Here is a 19,984-nt window from a genome sequence, read left to right as displayed (position 1 = left end):
TTCCCGCCTCCTTCCCGGCAGCCCTCGGCGGAGGAAGGCGGGCAGCGCCTCCTAGCGGCACGGCGGACTCGGGGTCAGGAGGTGGGGGGGGCGCGGGGCGATCCCGAACCCCGCAGGGACCCCAAAAGGACAGAGAGCGGAGCCCAAACTTGGGGGGTTCTGATGGGGACCTTTATTTTCTTCCGTAGGCATGTCAGGTACAGCAACAGCATCTGTTTGGTTTTTTCTTTTTTTCTTTATTTTTTTTTTTTAATAAACTGGTTAAAAACAACGATGGGGAGTTTCTCAAAGTGCTCATCTCCACCTTGTCTTCAACTCCGGCATCCAGGGAGTTTTACATTTAAGGCTTAAACGTTTCAGCTCCTCAGGTGAATCCCTGGCATGCTACATTCATATTGACACCCACTCAGAATTATATAAAACACAAGCGTTTGACTGCGTTTGAGATCAACAGTATTGCTTAGAGTTACAAAATACAGCAAATGTCTGAAATACTGAAGGCTTCATAAAAGCAGCAATTTTTCTCCCATTTCCAGTCTTAACCGTCCAGAAAAAAAATCACTAAAATAAAAATATTTACTGTATTATAGAAGCCACAGACCTAAGGACATGACCCTAAAGTCTGGAACCATGATGTAAATAAAGAGAAATGGCAACTGGCAGCTGAGCACAGCTTTGCTAAGGACACAATAGCATTCTGTGCTCTGTTACAGTCCTGGTTTTGTTTGTTTTGGTCAAAAAAAATACCTGTATTTAGATATAAATTTAGAAGGCAGGCTGGGTGTGTGATGAACACATCAGTTCTCCTGTGGTTACTGGTGCAGAACCACCCCGGTGGCTGCTGAGGAACAGATTTACACACATGGCAAAATAAAAACTGTAACAACATAGTGCAGTTCTTTTGTTGTCATGGATCTATAGAGAAATATCACAATTTTCCACACATGTACTTAAATATGTAAGTTCTGAAACTTACAGGTAGAATTGCAACCTCTGAAATGTACACCCAGGCCATTTTGTCACAGTAGGAACTGCATGCACTCATTCAGGTTGAATTTTGCTGAAATTCAACTATTTTTGGTCCCCATGTGCAAAAAACCTCTTTGGAGCAGTTTTCTCCCTTTTCCTTTACACCTGTTTGTAACAATAGATTATTTTTTTTTTTAGTGCATGACTTTTCAAGTACCTAGCCTATGAAAAAGATCTATAAACAGCTTAAAATATCAGGCAGAAATCCCAAGGGAAAGCATTTTCACAATCAAAGATAACATTCTGCATTTCTTTTTTTAAGACCATATAAAAAGAAATTGATAGTGTAGAGGTTCAACATTTATATTAAACAAAAAAAATTCCTGTTGTATTCAATATAGTTTCTCAACATATGCAAACTGTTATCTCCCCTTATTCACAATATTATTCAGAATACATAAATTTAGCCTATAAAAATACAATATGGACAAGTTCTTCTCATTCCCTGACATGAGATTTCACAATTCTGACACAAAAATTGTAAACTTTTATTACATTCAAAATACATTTCTCAAGTCTTTATAATTTAAATTCTGAGGTGTTGGCAGCCAGAGCTCTTGGTATAGAGCAGAAGGACATTATTGCAGAGCCTTTACGTGGAATTAGCTTCCTACAGTTGTGAGAAACTTACTCTTCCCACATGTTTTTGGTGCTACCAGGAGGAAAAGAAAGGCTTCCTGCTATGAAAGGTCTGTGTGAATGCATTACTCAGCTGAACAATCCGGCCCTGACTTCCAGTGCTGCTTCTCTCCACAATGACACGGGGCATCTGGACAAGCTGAATGGGACTTTTGCCATCCTTTAATGCCTGAGTCAGGTTTAGTATCTAAAAGGAGCAAAAGCAGGTGAAGTGAGGACACCTATTCAGATTGTTACTGTTAAATCAATCCTGAGGAAGCCCTTGTTGTCAAATGTCCTATTTTTAAATTATACTCTATTGCAAGGAGAAATATTTTATTTATTTGGTAACATCATGACATCCCACTGCTGTCTGACTGCTTTTATATTCTTATCTCAAATATATTGATGCAATCTTACCCAAATTTTCAGATGATCTTAGAGACAAAAGGTAATTAATACAGGAAACTCTACAGACTGGTCAGATTAAGCCACTCTAGGAAGTGTGTCTGGTTTTAAATTATCCATGTGGAATTTATGAACACAAGTCAGTTTCAATAAATTCAGGCAAATGGAATTATTAGCTTATCTAGTCCAATTCCCTGACATTTTCATAAATCACTGTTTTATACATAAAATGAACTAAATAATCTGTCCTCAGGCAGAGCTTGTTTCCCAGCACATCACACCAGCCTTAAAATTTAAAACCTCAAGAAGATGAAGACCTTCTCCTCAAGTTTCAGTGGTAAAACCCCCCATCACTTAACTAGAATTAAATTTCTCATCTGAGAGAAATTGGATTGGTTCTAAGTATCCTTCTGCCATTTGCAAAGATGAAGAAATTTTATTACCTCATATTGCATTCTGTGAGAGGCATTTCTGTGAAGTTAACACTCCAAAAGAAAGGTGTGTTTAATATATTACAGAATTACCCACCACATCTCCCATTCAAATTTCTACTCTTCTCCAGTGTTTGCTTTTTAAAATACCTTCTAAACAGGTATTAAGTTCTCCTCTATCCCCCCAAAAAAACCCACAACTCAATTGCACTAAGAAAAATCTTCTATAGAAAAAAGTAAACTCTGTTTGCTGTCTCATCTATATGCAAATAAGAAACTCGTAAAGAAATTTAGTCTTTGCAGATGAAAAATACCTTCCAGTGTCTATAGCTCAATAGGTTTCATTTTTTGTATGAATAAAAATGTACAAGCAGTCTTACCTGCCCCCTCATAACAGACATTTGGTTTTCAAAAGTAGCCTTGTCAAATCCTTTATCAGTCTAAAAAAATTAAAAAAAAAAAATCAGCATTTTAGTAATTTTTGGAAGTTTCAAATAGTCACAGTATGACCAATAACTAGGTCTATCTATTGCAGCAAGTTTACATATGCAGAAATTAAGGATCTTCCACACCCTAAAAGTAAAATACATCTGAGTTAAGGGTAGGTAAGCTTAATTCCATCACATTCCACCACTCTGTTTCTCACGTTCACTCTGGCAAAATAATACTTTTCTTCTTCAGCTTTCTTAAATATTTCAACCTCCATTGGTTTAACAGACAACCCAGAGTCACTTTGGATACAACCAAGTCAAAGGTATGAATACTGCAAGTGTGTTTCAGGATCTAGTTTTGAAGTTACAGCTGCATTTTCATCAAGTTTGAAAATCCCCTTTCTTTCCATCCTGATCATTTGTATTACTTAACTTGGAAATCTGACAACCATTAACACATCACACAGGTATGTTAAATGGAGTTTTTACACAGATCTGAGCTACCCAAGTTAATCAGCTTTAATTGATTATGCAAAACTTGGATATATAAAAGGTAATTATGTTTTCAGATGGTTGATTGCTATCAATTAGCCACATTAGTGACACAGCATCCCCTTAATTATATAAATCTTTTCTACCATGCCAGTGTTCAAGTTAAAACACCTCAGCATCATGACAGATAGAAGTCATAAAAAGAAACAAACACCTAATTGTTCCATTACAGGTATTGGCTATTTCAATAATATGCAATTCAAAGAAACACTCAATTCACCTTAAATAGCTCATAAAGATCTTCACAAAGGTCCTGTACAAAGTTCATATCAGAAATGCGAGGAAGAACCAAATCTCTGGTTTCCTGAGAGAAAGGAACTTTTGCTTGAGGAAGCCAAGCCCAGTGAAAGGGATCTAATGCAGAAAAACAGACCACTTCATGATTAACAATAGGAAAAATAAATAATTCTGAAGTGCTTACCACTGATACAGAGCCTAGTGGAAGTTCTTGTTTTCCAAGACATTGTAACCCCCATATGCCTCTTTTGGCTATGTTACAAATGCAGCTTTTCAGCCTTTTTTGCCAACAGTGAAAATGTATTTTAAGTAATAAACATTTAGCTGAAGCACTAAGTAAAAAAGGTATCCAAATTTGGATAGTAGAGGCCTTCTAGTTCAGCAATGCAGTTTCCTTTGGGGTAAAACAAAGGCTGCACTTCAATCAAACAAATATTTCAGGTGTTTAACTCATACTGAAGAATTAAAAAAACATAGCTACTAATTTTAATACAATTTTTCATCTATTAAAATGCCTACTTCTAAGTGCACTGAGAAAAATATTCCTACCTTTTCATATAATTGCTATTAAACAGCTTTTTCAAGATATGCAGTAAGAGCAATATTACCAGATGTTAAACAAGCACCAGCTGGAGGAACTGAGGAACATCACTAATAGCAGACCTGTCACATCAGTCTAGCACAGTCTGTCCTTGGTAAATCCATGCTGGTTTCTCCATCATCCTCATGTTCTTCATCTGCTTGGACATGGCTTCCAGGAGGATTCATTCCATGGTTTTCATGGGGACTGAGGTTAGGCTGGCAACCCCACCATCCCTTGTACTTTGCATCTTGCTCTTCTTGAGGGTGGATGACAGGTCCCAGAGTGTTTGAAACACCCCCCCCAAATACCTCCATCAGCCTCTCAATGTCCATTGTGCTTAAGTGATCCATTTATTATATAATTATTATTATTATTATATAATTATTATTATTATTATATAATCATTAATTCCCAGAAACTCTGCTTATGAGTCCTGAGAGCTAAAAACAAATCTTGCAACTGGAAACTGAGCCCATGTCAAGAAATAATTGAAGAATTATTTGTTCTCCTACACTTTTTGCTTTTAATTCCTTGCAGCACTTTTCTTCAGTTCCAATCTCACCTCTAATTTACCTAAGCCTTTCTTGTTGCCTTTCATGTCCTCTGCTAGCTTTAGTCCAGCTGAACTTTGACTTTCCAGACTCCCATTCTTGCACTTTTGGAGAAAATCTGTTTCTCCAGGGAAGTCTCCACATCCTTTTTTTTTTTTTTAATGTACTTTCTGTCACAGTTCAGTCAGGAGCTCCCTGTTCAGCTGTGCTGGATCAAATTCTTGCCTTTTGGATAGGCTGTTCTCTGGCTTTGAGGAGGTTATCGTTGGCAATCAAGCAGATTTAGTGATCAAAAAAATATCCTCAAAGCTCTCAAGAGTCTGAAGTTTTAAACACCATCATGCTACATGTTTACACTTACAGAATTGTCACTTGAAAAGTCTTTCAACTACAAAAGAATTCTAAAAGGATGGTTGAAGTATCTTCCCAGAAGGAAGATGACTGAAGAATGGAATACTTACATGCCCTCCACTCATCAGGATGCTTAAAAGGAAATGCTAATCCATTGTCAATTGCAGCAATTTTTATAGTAGACTCTTGAGTTATAATCCATTGGCTATCCTACAATGGGAATATTTCAAAAATAAGTGATGCCTTTGAGCTTACAAAAACAGTGAAATGCCTTAAAAATACTAAATAATATACTTTTTAGCTTCACTGCTTAAAGGTGACTTGAACAATATGAAGGAGTGTCCAAATAAACTCTAGCATTTATAATACTTACTACCACCAGGAAAAAGGAGCCCTTCCCCAAATACAAGATAAGCAAAGCACATACACAGCTGGAGAAATGTGCTTGAGCAACAGTGGGTAGTTTTATTTTTATTACAGGCCCAAGCTAGTAAATAAAAAATACAGAATACTAAAAACAACTTCCAGCACTGGTCTATCTAGACTGGTCTAACCCAAAGAGCTTTTTCATTCACTTTGCCTACATAATCTGCAATTATCATGTTTTGTCACCAGGCATGGGGACTGAAGTCTAATGCACTTAATTCCCTGAAAGACCAAGTTCTAAAACTAAAAATAAAAAAAAACAAAAAAAAACACACACACAAAAAAACAAACAAACAAAAAACAAACAAAAAAAAACAAACAAAAAAACCACCTTAAAAAATATAAGTTTCTAAGTTTCTGAGTACAATTTTCTTACCTTTTCTGACAGATCAGGTCTATCATCCTGTTTTTCAAACTTGACTAACCAGTTATCATTACCCCTGTCTTTAAAAAGAAAAATGCATGTCAACTGCCAGTTATTAATAAATCACCATCTAACGTTATATGCAATGACTGTATTGTATATTCAACTCCTACATTGCTTAAAAATATCAAGTAACAGTCAAAACCAAGTTGTTTGGATTTTGTCATATTGCAGTGTTTAATATTTTAATCCCACCTACATTTTTTTGAAGTTTCAAATGCAACAGTGTGGCCTTCAGTTGTGAAAAAGCATCTGAAATGCACTAAGAGACTTCAACAGCGTTCAGCCAGCACTGCTTGCTCGTTCTGCATCACCAAAGCAGACAGATACAGAGAGAAACTAATACCTGTATTTCTGATGACATAATCCAAGATAACCAATCTTTCAAACTGTGACTGAAATTCTTTCCTTGTGTTCTCAGGTAAAGGATCAGTTTCAAACTTCCTGAGCCAGTAGTCAGCTTCCTTGTATCCTTCCACAAACAGCTGGAAGGAGCCAACCTGAAAGGTAAGAAACTGCACTTGGAAAAGGCACTTGGATGGGTCACACAACAGATCTTAACTTTAACAGAAAAGCTAATTCTATGCTTTCAAAGAACAGAATGCAGGTATTCTAAACACCAAATTATAAAGAAAAAATTACTCAAATAATGTGGGTTTTTTGTGATTATTTTTTGCTTTTTTTTTAAAAAAATAAAACTGTTGAAATACAGGAATAATAGAGACAGATTCTTCACAGAGACAGCTATTTATTAGATTTGAGTCACTCAGAGATTTTCAACAAGCAACAAAGTTTTCTTCCACCACTGACACTACCAATTTTAATTCAAAATTCTGTGTTAAGAATCAAGAAATACACAAAAACAATGTTTTTGTCTTACCTTAGGAGGTAGTCCAATTCGATTAAATTTTTTAGCAACTTTTGGCACTTTCTCTAAAGCATATTTTTTTCCTCTTGACTTTGCACGATCTATTGCACTGTAATTAAAGGTCTCACTGACAAGCCAGACAACCTGAAAATATGAAAGTAAAAACGCAGCTCAGAATTCATTATTATTTCAATTGTAAATTTACATTAAATTTTGTGCTCAATTGTCAAGAAGGCAAAAAGGAAACAACAGGCACTTTGAACAGGTTTTCTATTAAAAGATTAATAGTTGCCATTTTACATATATCAAACAAAAAAGTGGTTAAAGACTTCAAAGTGGGATTTTTTGCAATAGCTTTTGGGAAGAATGCAATTCTGATGCATCTCATCAAAACAAAAGTCACAAAAGTGTCAGAAAATACTAGAAAACTAGAAGTAGTTCCGAAGAAGTGATTCAATTCAGATCACAAGTTTACCCTTTAGAACAAAAACCAGTCACTACTTCTACACCAAACCACTGTGCCTTTGGATTTACAACAGTTCATAACTTACTTAGTGTTAGGGCATGATATACAGGGATGTTTCCACAACCACAGCCCAGATAGTTACAAACTTGTCACTGTATATATATTTTTGCACTCAACAATTTACATATTTTAACTTTTACCTTTGTCTTAGGTACAACTCCTAGCCCCAGCTTCTCATCCACAAGATAGGCACCAGCTTCAGAGAGGTATCCCTGATTTGGCACGAGGCAGCCTCTGCCAAAGCAGCAAGGACAACAGACTTTGTGAAAATATTTGGTCCATTTTGGATTTAGATGTCCATAAGGCTCTTCAGATTTTGGTTTGAACACCCCAATAGTTTTCTAGGAGAAATAATATAAAGCATAAAGTATAAATGCTTTGTGTTGAGAAAGCTAAAATTATTTTGAAAATTAGTTAGCTGGAAGTGCTGTTATTTACTATACACTGCATTTTACAGTTGTTCTTTTCAGGTTATGAAATAAAATAATAAAGTTACATTCCAAAGACATTTACCATCAAATGCTTGTGTCAAAGCACTACAAATTCAAAATAAGCTCTTTCTAAGAGAAAATCAAAACTAGCCAGTAAATAGCAGTGGTTTTCAAAATTAGAGGACTGCATTTTAGAACATACATTTTTTATTTTCTAACTTTTTAAAAAAAAAAAAAAAAAAAAAAGGTTTTAAAAGTAATTTTCAGGCCACCAATTTACTCACGAACAAAGTATTTCAGAGAGAGACATGTTGATTGCAGGAAAGTGACAAACACACATAATGCAACTTATCAAATGTTAACTTTAACCTTTCCTATTTTATTTATTGCTTTAATTCAGAACGGATCACAACTTTCAGTACTTTGCAGTTGCAGAATGGTGTCATTTGCCACTGCTGTAGATTCCTCAACTCAAAGCTGACCATGGTTCCCACTCTCAGCCACCATTTGGATTGGAGAGGTGTAATAAGGCTTAAAATTACTCAAGAGAACAAATCATGGACACTGTGCTTCAAGAAAACTTTTCAACAGGAGAAAGTTGAAAAAACAATGAGAATAAGCACCAAAAAACTGAATAATGTAATACTGTATGAAGAGGGATTATTCAGCCTCACAGAAAATGGGGCACAATGAACTATGTAATAGGTTGCTACACAGAAAAAAGGAACAACACATTTACTGTTAACGAGCCAAGAAATGACAGGCTTGAATCCCAGCAGGTAAGCTGAAAAGAAAGAACTCTCTTGAGCCTTAAGAGTGGCTCTAGACTGGAACAGACTGCCAGGTTGTGGAGTCTCCAAAACAGGATGCCACCTACAGCAGGGTAGTTAGGCTGTCACTGGGAATCATGCTAATACAATCCTGCTCCACAACACAGGCATTAAATAGATGATGACTCTAGCTGCCTCCTACATATAATTCTCTATTTGTTAACCTCAAACCACAAAATTATTACCATACTGGAATATATAACCTTCCAATTTTCTGTGATAAACTTCAGCCTAGTGCATAATGACCTTCCTATAGTTCAAGGGAAAGGCTGTTGAAATTCTGTATCTTCATTCTTTCTCACTAGACTGTGGTAAGTAAATCAAATTCTTATCTCATAAATATTTAAGAACAACTGCTTAAGAAGCATTTTCACATATCCTGAATCCTTATCAAAAGGAGTTAATGGCTCAGTAAGCTAAACACTGCCTGTTGTGGCACCAAAGCTGATTGCCACTTTCAAGTCATGCCTTGTCAAGGCTCTCTTGCATCACTTGCCCGGACAGGACCCTGCTATGCTACCAACTCTCAATATGCTTTTCAAGGTTTCATTTAAGTTAGAACCTTGCTAAATTTTGCAGAGCCACTACTACTGAGGACCAGACACTACGTATACTAACTACCAAGTCCAGCCTATATTTTTCCAAGTCAAGATCAACTTCTAGACTGACTCCGTTGGCCTTACCTATTTGCCAGTAGCTAAACTTCCAAAACCACGTAAAGCAGTTTGTTTCATATACAAATGAACATCAGATGCAGGACTATTCAACCCTTCAGCACTAGTGCTGCTCAACAACATGAACAGCTTCGTGTCAGTACACACCTATGCTAACAAATGCAAACAGTCAGTAATTTTAATTGGATAATTTTAGTTTTATCCTTCCGGTAGACTCAAATCAGCAAACAGGATGACCTAGTGGTGTCCTGGATTGACTAGGATAGAACTGTAGAATCAGCTTTCTGTTAAGGGAGGCTGTAATTTCTGACAAGATCACAGCACCCAGTTGTGGGGGGAAAAAAAAATCGTGCACAGGAGCTGTGGTGCTTTAGTGCTTGACACCCAACATCCACTGCTGGGAGTGCACAGTCCGCAACTGTTTTATGGACAGAGTATGACTTTATTTCCAACTAGTATTGGGGTTAATAGCAGTTCTTTTTTATTAGTTTATTAAATTTGGGTTTGTTTCAACCTGCAGGTCTCCTTTTTTCCACTGATTACCCTTTTTCTGTGGGCAGGAATAATCAAGTGATAACTGCCTAAGCCAAGACAGATGGAAACAGGTTACGTTGCCTGTAACTTGGTATTAGTGTGGGTAAACACCTCAGTGGCTAACCAGTAAGAAGGCTTAGCATGCCTTTAATAAGCTCTTTCCTGGCATAAGGGAGAAGAGATTACTCAAGAAGAACAGAGTCACAAAACTGGTCTGAACAACATGATGCAACACTCTGTCAAACAGGACGTGAAATCCATTCGACAAATGGGAGTCTCACTTTTGACAAAAACTAAGTTTTATCACACCTTTTAAATGGATAATAAACCTAGAATCACACAGCACTGTCATGGTTGGAAAAGATTGTAGGCAACAGGTGCCTGCACTCAGCTAATGCTCAGCCCACCTGTGCCCAATTAGGGCTGACCCAAGTGGGCATGCCCGAGATCATTGGGCCAATAAAGGGTGAGGCTGAGCAAGACCAGGTCGCTCATTCCTGAGCAAGGGCCTCTGAGTGTAGGTACTCGGCTGGCTATCGCCAAGACTCTCCTTCTTGCAACAAAAGATCTCTAAAATCAGAGTTCAGCTGTTAAGTCAGAAAACCCACCACGCACACTAGAGCACATCCTAAAGTGCCACATCTACGTGGTTTTTTAATACCTCCAGGGATAGTGACTCCATCACCTTTCTGAGCAGCCCATTCCTGTTCCTGACTACCCTTTAAGTAAAGAAATTCTTCCTAACATCTACTCTAAACCTCTCCTGACACAACTTCAGACCATTTCCTCTAGTCTCATCCTTGTCTGCCCTTCTCTGAACTCACTCAGCAATGCAATAGCCTTGTACTGAGGGGCCCAGAACTGAAAACAGATAAGCCCTAAATTTAGTGCAAGGGATAAAAGAAAAATTCAAAGTCAGCTAGGAAATCAGTACCATTATTTTCACAGCCCCACGTTGGAAAATAATGTCATATTTTGCAATGCATCTTTTTCTGGCCCACATGAAAAAAAAAAAGAGGGGTTTCTTTAGTCTTCATTTCTCTTAAATACTTACAGTCAAATCAATGGCTTGCAAGTCACTACCACAAAGTTAAGCAGTAACCAAAACAACACTTTCACTGCAAAACAGAACTAAAACCAACAAGAACACTACCACACAAGAAACAAGGAAATAGCTGCTTCATCCAAAATACTGTAGATACAAAAATGATGTGTAAGTACTCCCTTATTAGCCCCAGGGCACGGTGAGTCTCTCAAGCAATTTGCTAGTCTCTTGGCTTCAAACAACAGAGATTCTTGCATATGTGCAGAACAAGCATGACTTTTTCCTCCAGTGCACAGCATCAAGAAAAAAAACTAAAAACCAACCTATTTAACTTGTTGTAAAGCATATTTACTAGAATACTCTTTAGACACATCATTCATTGCTCTTCTGAGAAAGTATTCCTTTAAACAAATACTTGATTACTCAGATTTTTTTCTTGTTGCATACTAAGAAAGACACAACCCTGATTTCAAATGTCTCTTTAAAAACAGCATAGCCATAACATGTACATATAAGCAGACAACCTGAAAACCAACTAAGAATTAAACTACTGAGGTAGGGGAGTGACCTCAACTTTAAGAAGTGTGATGAAACTTTGAACAGGTTTTCACATTAACAGTATTGTACCTGTACAGCAAAAATCCCACAAAGTGATTAAAGAATTTATTTTTTCCTTCTAAAAGATAGAGAAGAGACTCCCCTTCCCAACCTGCTTTGGCTCTCCTCCACCAGAATGAAAGGTGTCATTGCAACAAATGCTCCTGGAAACATCACAGTATGAACTGCTATGTGCACTTCTTAGAAGTTTTTGAATGAGTAGTTCTGCCACCTTCCATCTTAGAAATAAATGTAGTATAAGGCTATAACATAAATTTATATATTTATTTGTATTAAGTCAGGTAACAATTCTAAAAAAACAAACAAACCCTCTCATTTAATAAAGTATAAAAACTATCATCAGAAAAGCAGCATTAAAGCATATCAAACACCTATGAAAATATTGTGGCAAACTAGAAAAATATTCTGTAATGACCAATAACATGAGAAAAGCTAAACACAAAAAATCCTTCCTAAATTAATGAGAAATAAACATTGTGCAAGGAAAAAAAACTTGAATATGTTCTGAAAACCTAGGTACTTAAAGTGTTACACCCTCCATGTGCAACACTGCTGCAATCTTCAGGATTAATGAACACCTACATCTATCTAAGACCAGAAGACTTTATTGCACTTAAAATAAAATCAGATACAACAATTCAAAGGTGTGGGGCTTGGGGAGTCCTATTTTTTGGAACAGGTCAGTAAACAGACAAAGAAAAGAATATGAAGATATGTCTGAAACATCATTTTCTCTTAGTAAGTAATTCTAACCAGATGTTAATTTTCAAGCAACATATTCAGGTTACTATTACTTCCCTGTCCCTAAGTGAACTAAAGACACCTCTTTGATGTTCACTATTCAATGTAGCTTTAGCACTAAGGGAGGGGAAAACAAACCTTCAAATTAAGATTCAGCAGAGAAGTACACATAAAAAGGTTGATCTGTCTGTACCACTCTTCTTGCCTATCTACCAGTTGTATAGAAGCAAGAAGATACAACCTAAAAGACTGTCTAGAAGAGATAAAAAGGCTAAATAAAGGCTTTGCTAAAGAAGTACCCAAATCAGTTCAGCTGTGTCAAAAATCCATTAATACAAAAAACAAAACACAAAAACCCCTGAATTGTTCTCAGATGTTGAAGATGCTCCTTTATTTTCTCTGTATTTTTTAGTGTACAACAAGGTGAAACTGCAACAGAAATAGCAGCTAATTTAGTTTAGCTAATGCTGCAGGACTTAACTAGAAATCTAAATATTGCTTACATTGATTTTTCCAACAGATTTTTGCATACTGTAAGTTACTAAGCAACTTCATTAAATAAATTCCTATTTAAACGGGATTTTAAAACTTCCATTTTAAACTCACTGCTGGTAATGGCTCTGACTTTACAGCAACATGCTCACCCCTTTTGGATCCTTGGCAAAGTAACTCCCACTGGATCCTTGAGAGATTCTTTCTGGAAAAACGCCACACTCTATAGCTTGCTCTGCTCTCAGAATAATTTCTGCAAATTCTGGATCATCTAAAAATACATTCATATCAGCAGTGTGCCCAGTATGCCCTGAAAAACAAGAACACAAACATTTTTAAATGTAATTTGTACCAGGAATTAAGAACAACATAAGTAAACAGACAGAAAAGCTAGCAGCATTCCCTGTCAATGCCCTTCAGCAACAGGCTGGAAAATCTGGTCCATTAAAGCAGTGCAAGTTTTCCCACTAATTTACCTACTGATTATCTAATCAACCTTTTGTTTGAAGTAAATCAACCGAGTCTCTAACAACTAGTTAAGAGATCTGTAACACTGCAGAAGCATTTATATTTATGGATTTTTAAAAAAATTTATACAAGGAATCCTATTAGAAAAAACAAACTCTTCAAAATCATATTGGTAAAAAAAAAATAAAGATCTTGCATATAATTAAGATTTTTGTGTCCTTTTGTAAGGAAAGCTACCTGAAAGAAAGCTGACAAGTGGCACCAATATCCCCCTGAAGTACTGCATGCCATTATCATTCCAACACTACAATACTGTTAACCACTTCTACAATTTCCTTGCATAACTACCAGAAGATCAACTCTATGCAGGCATTTATGCAAATTCTATGACTCTATGCAAACATTTACAAAGATAATTAGAAATTGCCAGGATTCAATACTTCTATTTAAACTCTTTCAAATTATTTGAAACCGTGTATTTGTGTACCTTACTTTGTACTTACTTAAGGCCAGGATTATTCCACATTGTTAATGAGTTCATTTTTATGTGTCTGTGCATTAGGGCTAATTTCTGCCTTAAGAAACACCTACAGTAATCTAAATTAAACAGTCACAGATGAAGCTGCCTTGTTCCCATTTCAGCACATTTCAGCAAGATAAAATAAAGCACACACATTCTTCTGGAATTACAACTGACACAGCATCCTTACAGAGCTGATACTCCTAAACGGTTTGTGGATGGTCAAATTAAAAATATAAAAATCACTCCTGATGATTTGGAACATCTTTTTTCATCATGGGAAGCTTCTTGGAAGTTTTCTAGAACTATTGCTTGCATGAAATACTCACAAATGATAACATGGCCTCCAAGCAAAAACAACCAAAAAGCACAAAATACAGGAAAACATTAGTCTGAGCTGACCAGAAGAAGAGAAGCCTCAAAACCATCAACAGCACCAACCCACTGGACCAGAATCTGTTACACTACCTGGCCAATACTTCTGCAATAAAGTTTAACTTCAAGACTTTTCTTGGGGACTGCCAGAGACCATCAATAAATTATATTTCATAGACAACCCCCAAGACAGAGAGAAAAGGTTCTAAGATTTCCCTGTCACGAAGCATTTAAGTGAGTTAGGGAAATAAACCAATAAACCAACAATGCACTTAATTTTATGGAAATAAGTCAATTTAAATCAGTGGTTCCTACTCCTTATCCAAGCCTCAACTATTTCTACACAAGAAACAGCACATCATGCAACTGAGCTGTGACTACTACATTTTTTTGGTCAGTGAAAGCAAAATCGGGGCTATTCATAATACTATTACTAAAAGAAATGAAACATCCTTATGAAGTTGCTCTGCACATTGACCTTTCAGACAAAGAAGACCAACATAAGAACTTTCTATCACAGGGACTGAAGCTGTCTATGCAGAAGAGAATTTCCTCAGAGGTCAGCTTTTAATTTTTGTGCATTCCTTCCAGAATCTAAAACCATAAGAAGTCTCACTGTCTGGAATGAATTCTTCAAACACGTCTTTTCTAACATAAAAGATAACTGCAGGAAAAAACATATCCAATTAAAAAAAAATTAAAAGCAAGCAAACCACATTATGTTGTATATTCAAGGAAAAAGAGAAAATAATTTTTGAAACTTAAGCTTTGTTCATTATTGCTTCTGTGCTACTAGAAAGCCTTCTGTTACCACACTGATGTGGCCATATAAAAAACATAGAGGCTGAGAACAAGGAAACTGGCAGTTTGCTGTCGGTTTATCAACATTCTCCATATGAAAATAAGCCATTTTAATTGAAGCTAGTATTTGCTGAATATGGCAGGGTTTTCTGAGTTGGTTTCTTCTTCAAATATTATTTTAATCATGTTTTCCACTGTAAAAGTAAGTTACAGTCACAACCTACTCCCAGTATAGTCTCTAGGCTTATAATTACAACTAACCAAGGGTTTTGTCTTTCACTTGCTCTTGAAAACTACTCATCATTAAACTCCCACTCAGAAGACCTGGACTTACATAGACCCATCTTAACTGTCAAGCTCAATAATATTAGCCAAATTAATTTGGACAAGGCTTAGGGCTGTGAAGCTGCTACACCTGAATGATGAGAATGCACCACAGAAAATCCAAACGGTGTCAGCCTCGTACACACCTCACCACATTCTTCTGTCAAGTTAACTTGAGAGAAGCTAAACTAATGTACTTTGGAAGAGTAACATGTATGGACTCCTTCATTACTAAACCAGCTTCACTCTGTTTTAACACTAACATAATTCAACCCTTCAACCAATTTCACATTTATCTATAGAGTCTCGTTTTCTGGCCATAATTCCATTACAAAAACAACTCTGCATGTTGCAATAACATCCATGAATTACACCCACTGCACGTTTGTTCCACCTGATACATGAAACAATCCTGCACCCTTAAGTTTCAGCCACACAGACACAGCAAGGACAAGAAAACAAGCCCAAGATAGGAGATGCTGCAATCAGTCAGAGTTCTGAGATTTTCTTACATCCTCTTGGGGCAGATCTCTGCATTCACCATCCTAATCACCCCAGTTGTTCACGACCCACTGCTCTACTCTCAGGGCTGAAGCATTAACTCCTATGTTTTGCTAGAAGCAAAGTGTCTCATTAACACATCCTAAGTGGGAACAAGACAGGAAAACTTGAACATTTGAATGCCATGTCTGCATGACAGATCTGGTCTACACATGGGGCCACTGGTTAAGAAGAGACTTTTTCTTATGTTTAAACACAGTACACCAACAAAAGCTTCTATAGCTACTAAAAAGGTTGCTAGCATAACATATTTTGCTTAAATGACTAGGGGTTTGTTTGGATTTTTTTATATACACTATAGCTGCAAAAGGAACAATGTTCAGCAGGCTCTGGCAAGAAATCCTATGGTATAATTACATCAAGCCTTATTATGTGACAGAAATCCATAAATTTTTCCTTTCCTAGATGTACATCTACTTACAAGTTGCACAGAATCAGGAAACTTCAAAGTCTAAGTGAGCAACTAAGCATTAACTATACTATTGTGTAGTTTATCATCTTGCCTGTATATTTAGAATTAGATAATGGCCATGCTTATTTTCAAATCTGTAACTAAATTCTTGCATTTGTTTCTCCAAGACTGGACTTCAAAACATAGAAACCTGGTTATTTTTTTATGAAAGCCCAAAATATGACTGAAGAATCTATACCTAAAAATGAAAATACAAGTGATGACTCAACGAAGTGAAGGGACGATTAGAGCAAATGACAGAATCAGTGCAGATTTTTTTTTTACAGGACAAAAAGATAGTTGTCGAAAGCAAATAATTGTTGGAATTGGTGAAACAGGGAAACTTGATAGTTTGCCAAGGGTTGAGGAAGCAACAGCCAGTCCCGCCACAGAACACAGCCTGTAAAACGTGCAACGCCAGAAGTTGTCGGTTTGTTGTTTTTTTTTTTAAATAAAATTACAAGAAGCAAACAATACAAAGCCCAACAAAACAGGAGACAGAGAACAACGAGAAGCAACAGGGGAGACACTCATGAAGATGCAATTGAGTTGGGGCAGCCCTGCGCGTAAATGCAAAGGATTTGAACTTCCAGCCATCCCCAGCTCCTTGCCTTGATCCCTCAGCCCATACGCTGAACGAGGACTCCGCACCCCTGCCCCTCGCCCATCTCCTCCTCCCGGGGGCAGCCAGCAAGGCAGCGGCAGCTCCAGGAGGCATCGGGCTCGGCACACCACGCGTGCTTCAGTCCCCACGGGTACTTCTCCAGCCTCGCTAACAGGACAGGGCAGAGGATACCCCCTCGTCCCCGGAGAGCAGCCGGGCAGCCTCACCCGGGCAGCCCTCCCCGGGCAAAGCCACCCTGCCCCGAGCCCTACCTGCGGCGGTGCCGGTATCCCTGCTCCAGGAGGCGCCCGCTCGGCGGCTGCGGCCGCTGCTGGAGGAGCGGAGGAGAGGCTCATCCTCTCCATCCCCCTCGGGCTCCGAGTCCTCCTCCGAGTCCTCCTCTTCGAGCCCCAGCTCCCCACACAGCCTCACAGCCCCGCCGGGGGCGGCTCTCACCCCTTGCGAGCACCCCCAGGGTGGCCCTCCCTGGGGCGCCGGATCCGCCAGGAGCAGCAGACGCTCGTCGGGATCCTCCGCACCCGACTCCGCCATGGGCGGTCGCAGCCTGAACGCTGGAGGAGGAGGAGGAGGAGGAGGAGGAGGAGGAGGAGGAGGAGGAGGAGGAGGAGGCGGCACCGCCGAGGCGGGCTCAATCCCCTCCGCCGCAGCCCATGGCGCTACCGGCCACCCCACCCCCGCCGCTTGCTCCGTGGCCATCGGGCCCTGCGCAGGCGCACGGTACCGGCGCCCCACCCCCCGCACCACCTGCGTTAAAGGGGCCGCCCCCCCCTCCGAGCATCCCTGACCCGACACGAGTGTCGGCCTTCGGAGGGGGACGGTGAGGGCTCTACGGTCATTTCCAGGCCAGCTGCTAGTCACCCCGGCAAGGAATGTCTGCCTCACATCGCAGGGTGAATCACAGAGTTTGCGCAACAGTGTTCCTGTGGGGCAGCGAGGGGCGGAGGCAGGAGCCCTCCTGCTGGTGAGAGTCTGGGGGCAGCAGATGCGGGAGTCAGCTGGTGTTCGTCTGGGGATGGGTCAAGACAGCCTGAGTGGCATGAGCTGCATAGCGTTCCTTCGGGAAATCGCAGCTACAGGCCTCCACGCGTGCCTGTCATTTTGTTTTCGCTGCTAGTCATTTGCCAAAAACCTCCCCAAAACTTGATGTAGTTCTGCACCTGGAACAGGTTTGTCTCCTGGCCATCACTTTCCACTAGCCAGCTGCTCTCTCTCCCTGTACTTTAAAAAGTCACAGTAATTTCCAAAAGGAAGGCAAAACCTTCACTTAAAACAGTGACTAAATTGTCATTATTTCCACAACGATCTTTGTGTTATTGACTAGAAGAAAGAGGAGACAACTGTAACCCCAACATACTGCCTCAGAATGTGCTGTGGATGCCATTTCCCACACCTTCTGAGAGTTACTGAGTGCAGTACTCAAATATTTTGATGAATTGTGGGAGAAAGATACACACATGAAGTACTTGTACAGAACAGAGATTCTGGATTGTACTGGAAGCAAACAAGCCCTCAGCTAAAACAGTAATTGCACATATTATTCATTTTCTTGTAATTATTCATGATGTAAGAATTCATTCTGCACATTACTTGTATCATGGAAAGAAAATTAGATTGCTTGGCTACTGACATAATAAAACCTTACTGAAATGCTTGTGTTTGTTTTGTTTCAGTTTACCTGTCAGCCAGTGGACTTTGGAACTAAGTTGAGCATCGTTTACATATGTAACTATTAATATCTGTAATGTGTGATGAAATCTGTTCCCATTTCCATTTCTGTTTCCATTTCTTTCTATTGAAAGTGAACATATTCAATCAACTATGACTAAAAATGAATAAGCATTTTATGCCTAGAAAACAGGTATATGAAAGCTACAACAAATGGAAAATCTGTACAGAAAATGATACTAATGTTAATTCCTGTGTGAAACAAACAAAAAGCTTAGACTAAAATGGGAGAGGTCTGCCACTTTGCCCAACAGACCATTAAGAATGACTGCATCTCCCTTTAGTTCCAGTTGTTATGAGTGAGTTGTGTCTGTTTCAATGAAGTCCTGTCAAACAGTTCACCCATGGGTCTCTAAAAAGTTTGAAAGGTCTTTCTTTTGAATAAAAAAGCTCCTGGTTTAGGGATTCATCTACACATGCCAGTGTATGTCTAAACCCATTGAACTGTCAGTTTTCATTCTCTGCTGCAATGAGAATTCTGTAACTTGATCACAAGTCTTGACCTAATGCAGCCTTTATGTTGCCTCAATCTTCAGTAGTACAAACACTGACAGCTCATAATTAAACAAAATGCACTATCATCACTATTTAAAAAACTGTTCATTCCAAGTAACTGATATTCCCAATTAGCCACCTGGATTAAAATTACTAACACTTAAATCATGCCAATAAATTGGCTCATTTTCCTCATGCTAACACTTTTGTCTCTATCCTTTTAATCCATAGAGCATGCTTCGTCAGCTGTTTGTAATATATACCTGAGCACTCTTTGGAAACCTCGGAGCGAGAAAAACAGAAGGGACATGAAAAAAGAGAATAAATGCACAATTGTGCTCTTCTAGCTTTAGGTGAGCGCCCTCTTGTGATACTTTAAAATAAAGAACAAGATCAATAGCCGCTTAGAATTGCTGAAGTAGCAGCCACGACTATGGGCACTTAGAAACGGGACTATTCAACTTGCAAAGCTCTTTTCTGCTCAGAAGGACTAAGAAAGAGTTTATTACAGCCTGAGCCAACAGTTCAAACAGGTACACAAGTTCACTCTGTCAGAACACCTGAAGGATCCTTACCGGGCTAATTAAACCTACAGAAGCAGGATGGTCAACTACGTTCCTTTCACAAGTTAATTATCCATCTGAGCTCAAAAACTGTAGAACAGGAGAATCAGGTAGAGAATTCATAAACAAATTCGGTTGTCTGGGTACAGGCTGGTTAAAACTAAACGCTGAGCAAACACTCTGTGTACTTAATGCACCTCTTCAGCTTCACTTGCCAATGGATATTTTGGGAAGGAGCCAAGGAGAGGAGCCTCTGAGCTCCAGGGGAGCTTCCAT

At 38.7% G+C, this 19,984-nt stretch overlaps 1 protein-coding gene and 1 long non-coding RNA gene across 4 annotated transcripts; one reads left to right on the top strand and one right to left on the bottom strand.

Annotated features, from left to right (window-relative positions):
- Window positions 1-239: 239 nt before the first annotated feature.
- Window positions 240-17,763, bottom strand: PI4K2B (phosphatidylinositol 4-kinase type 2 beta). 3 transcript variants are annotated; one of them, XM_030450087.1, is made up of 11 exons: window positions 17,538-17,599; window positions 17,177-17,492; window positions 12,953-13,110; window positions 7,576-7,776; window positions 6,922-7,053; window positions 6,388-6,541; window positions 5,994-6,061; window positions 5,302-5,401; window positions 3,690-3,823; window positions 2,867-2,926; window positions 240-1,855 (listed from the first exon to the last, which is right to left on the bottom strand). In XM_030450087.1, exons 2-11 carry the CDS (start codon window positions 17,454-17,456, stop codon window positions 1,682-1,684), a joined length of 1,461 nt encoding a protein of 486 aa, XP_030305947.1. In that variant the 5' UTR covers window positions 17,457-17,492; window positions 17,538-17,599; the 3' UTR covers window positions 240-1,681. The 3 variants fall into 3 exon arrangements, with proteins under 3 accessions (XP_030305947.1, XP_030305948.1, XP_008488851.2); XM_030450088.1 differs by lacking the exons at window positions 17,177-17,492; window positions 17,538-17,599 and adding an exon at window positions 17,670-17,763; XM_008490629.2 differs by having other exon boundaries at window positions 17,177-17,606.
- LOC115598280 lies at window positions 17,689-19,485 on the top strand. The gene is made up of 3 exons (XR_003987540.1): window positions 17,689-17,886; window positions 18,596-18,647; window positions 19,377-19,485. It is a non-coding gene; the product is annotated as an uncharacterized LOC115598280 (long non-coding RNA).
- Window positions 19,486-19,984: the final 499 nt, after the last annotated feature.

The sequence above is a fragment of the Calypte anna genome, chromosome 4A, assembly GCF_003957555.1.
Source record: "Calypte anna isolate BGI_N300 chromosome 4A, bCalAnn1_v1.p, whole genome shotgun sequence".
In the NCBI taxonomy this organism is placed as follows: Eukaryota; Metazoa; Chordata; class Aves; order Apodiformes; family Trochilidae; genus Calypte; species Calypte anna.
This window is presented reverse-complemented; position numbering and strand designations above follow the sequence as displayed.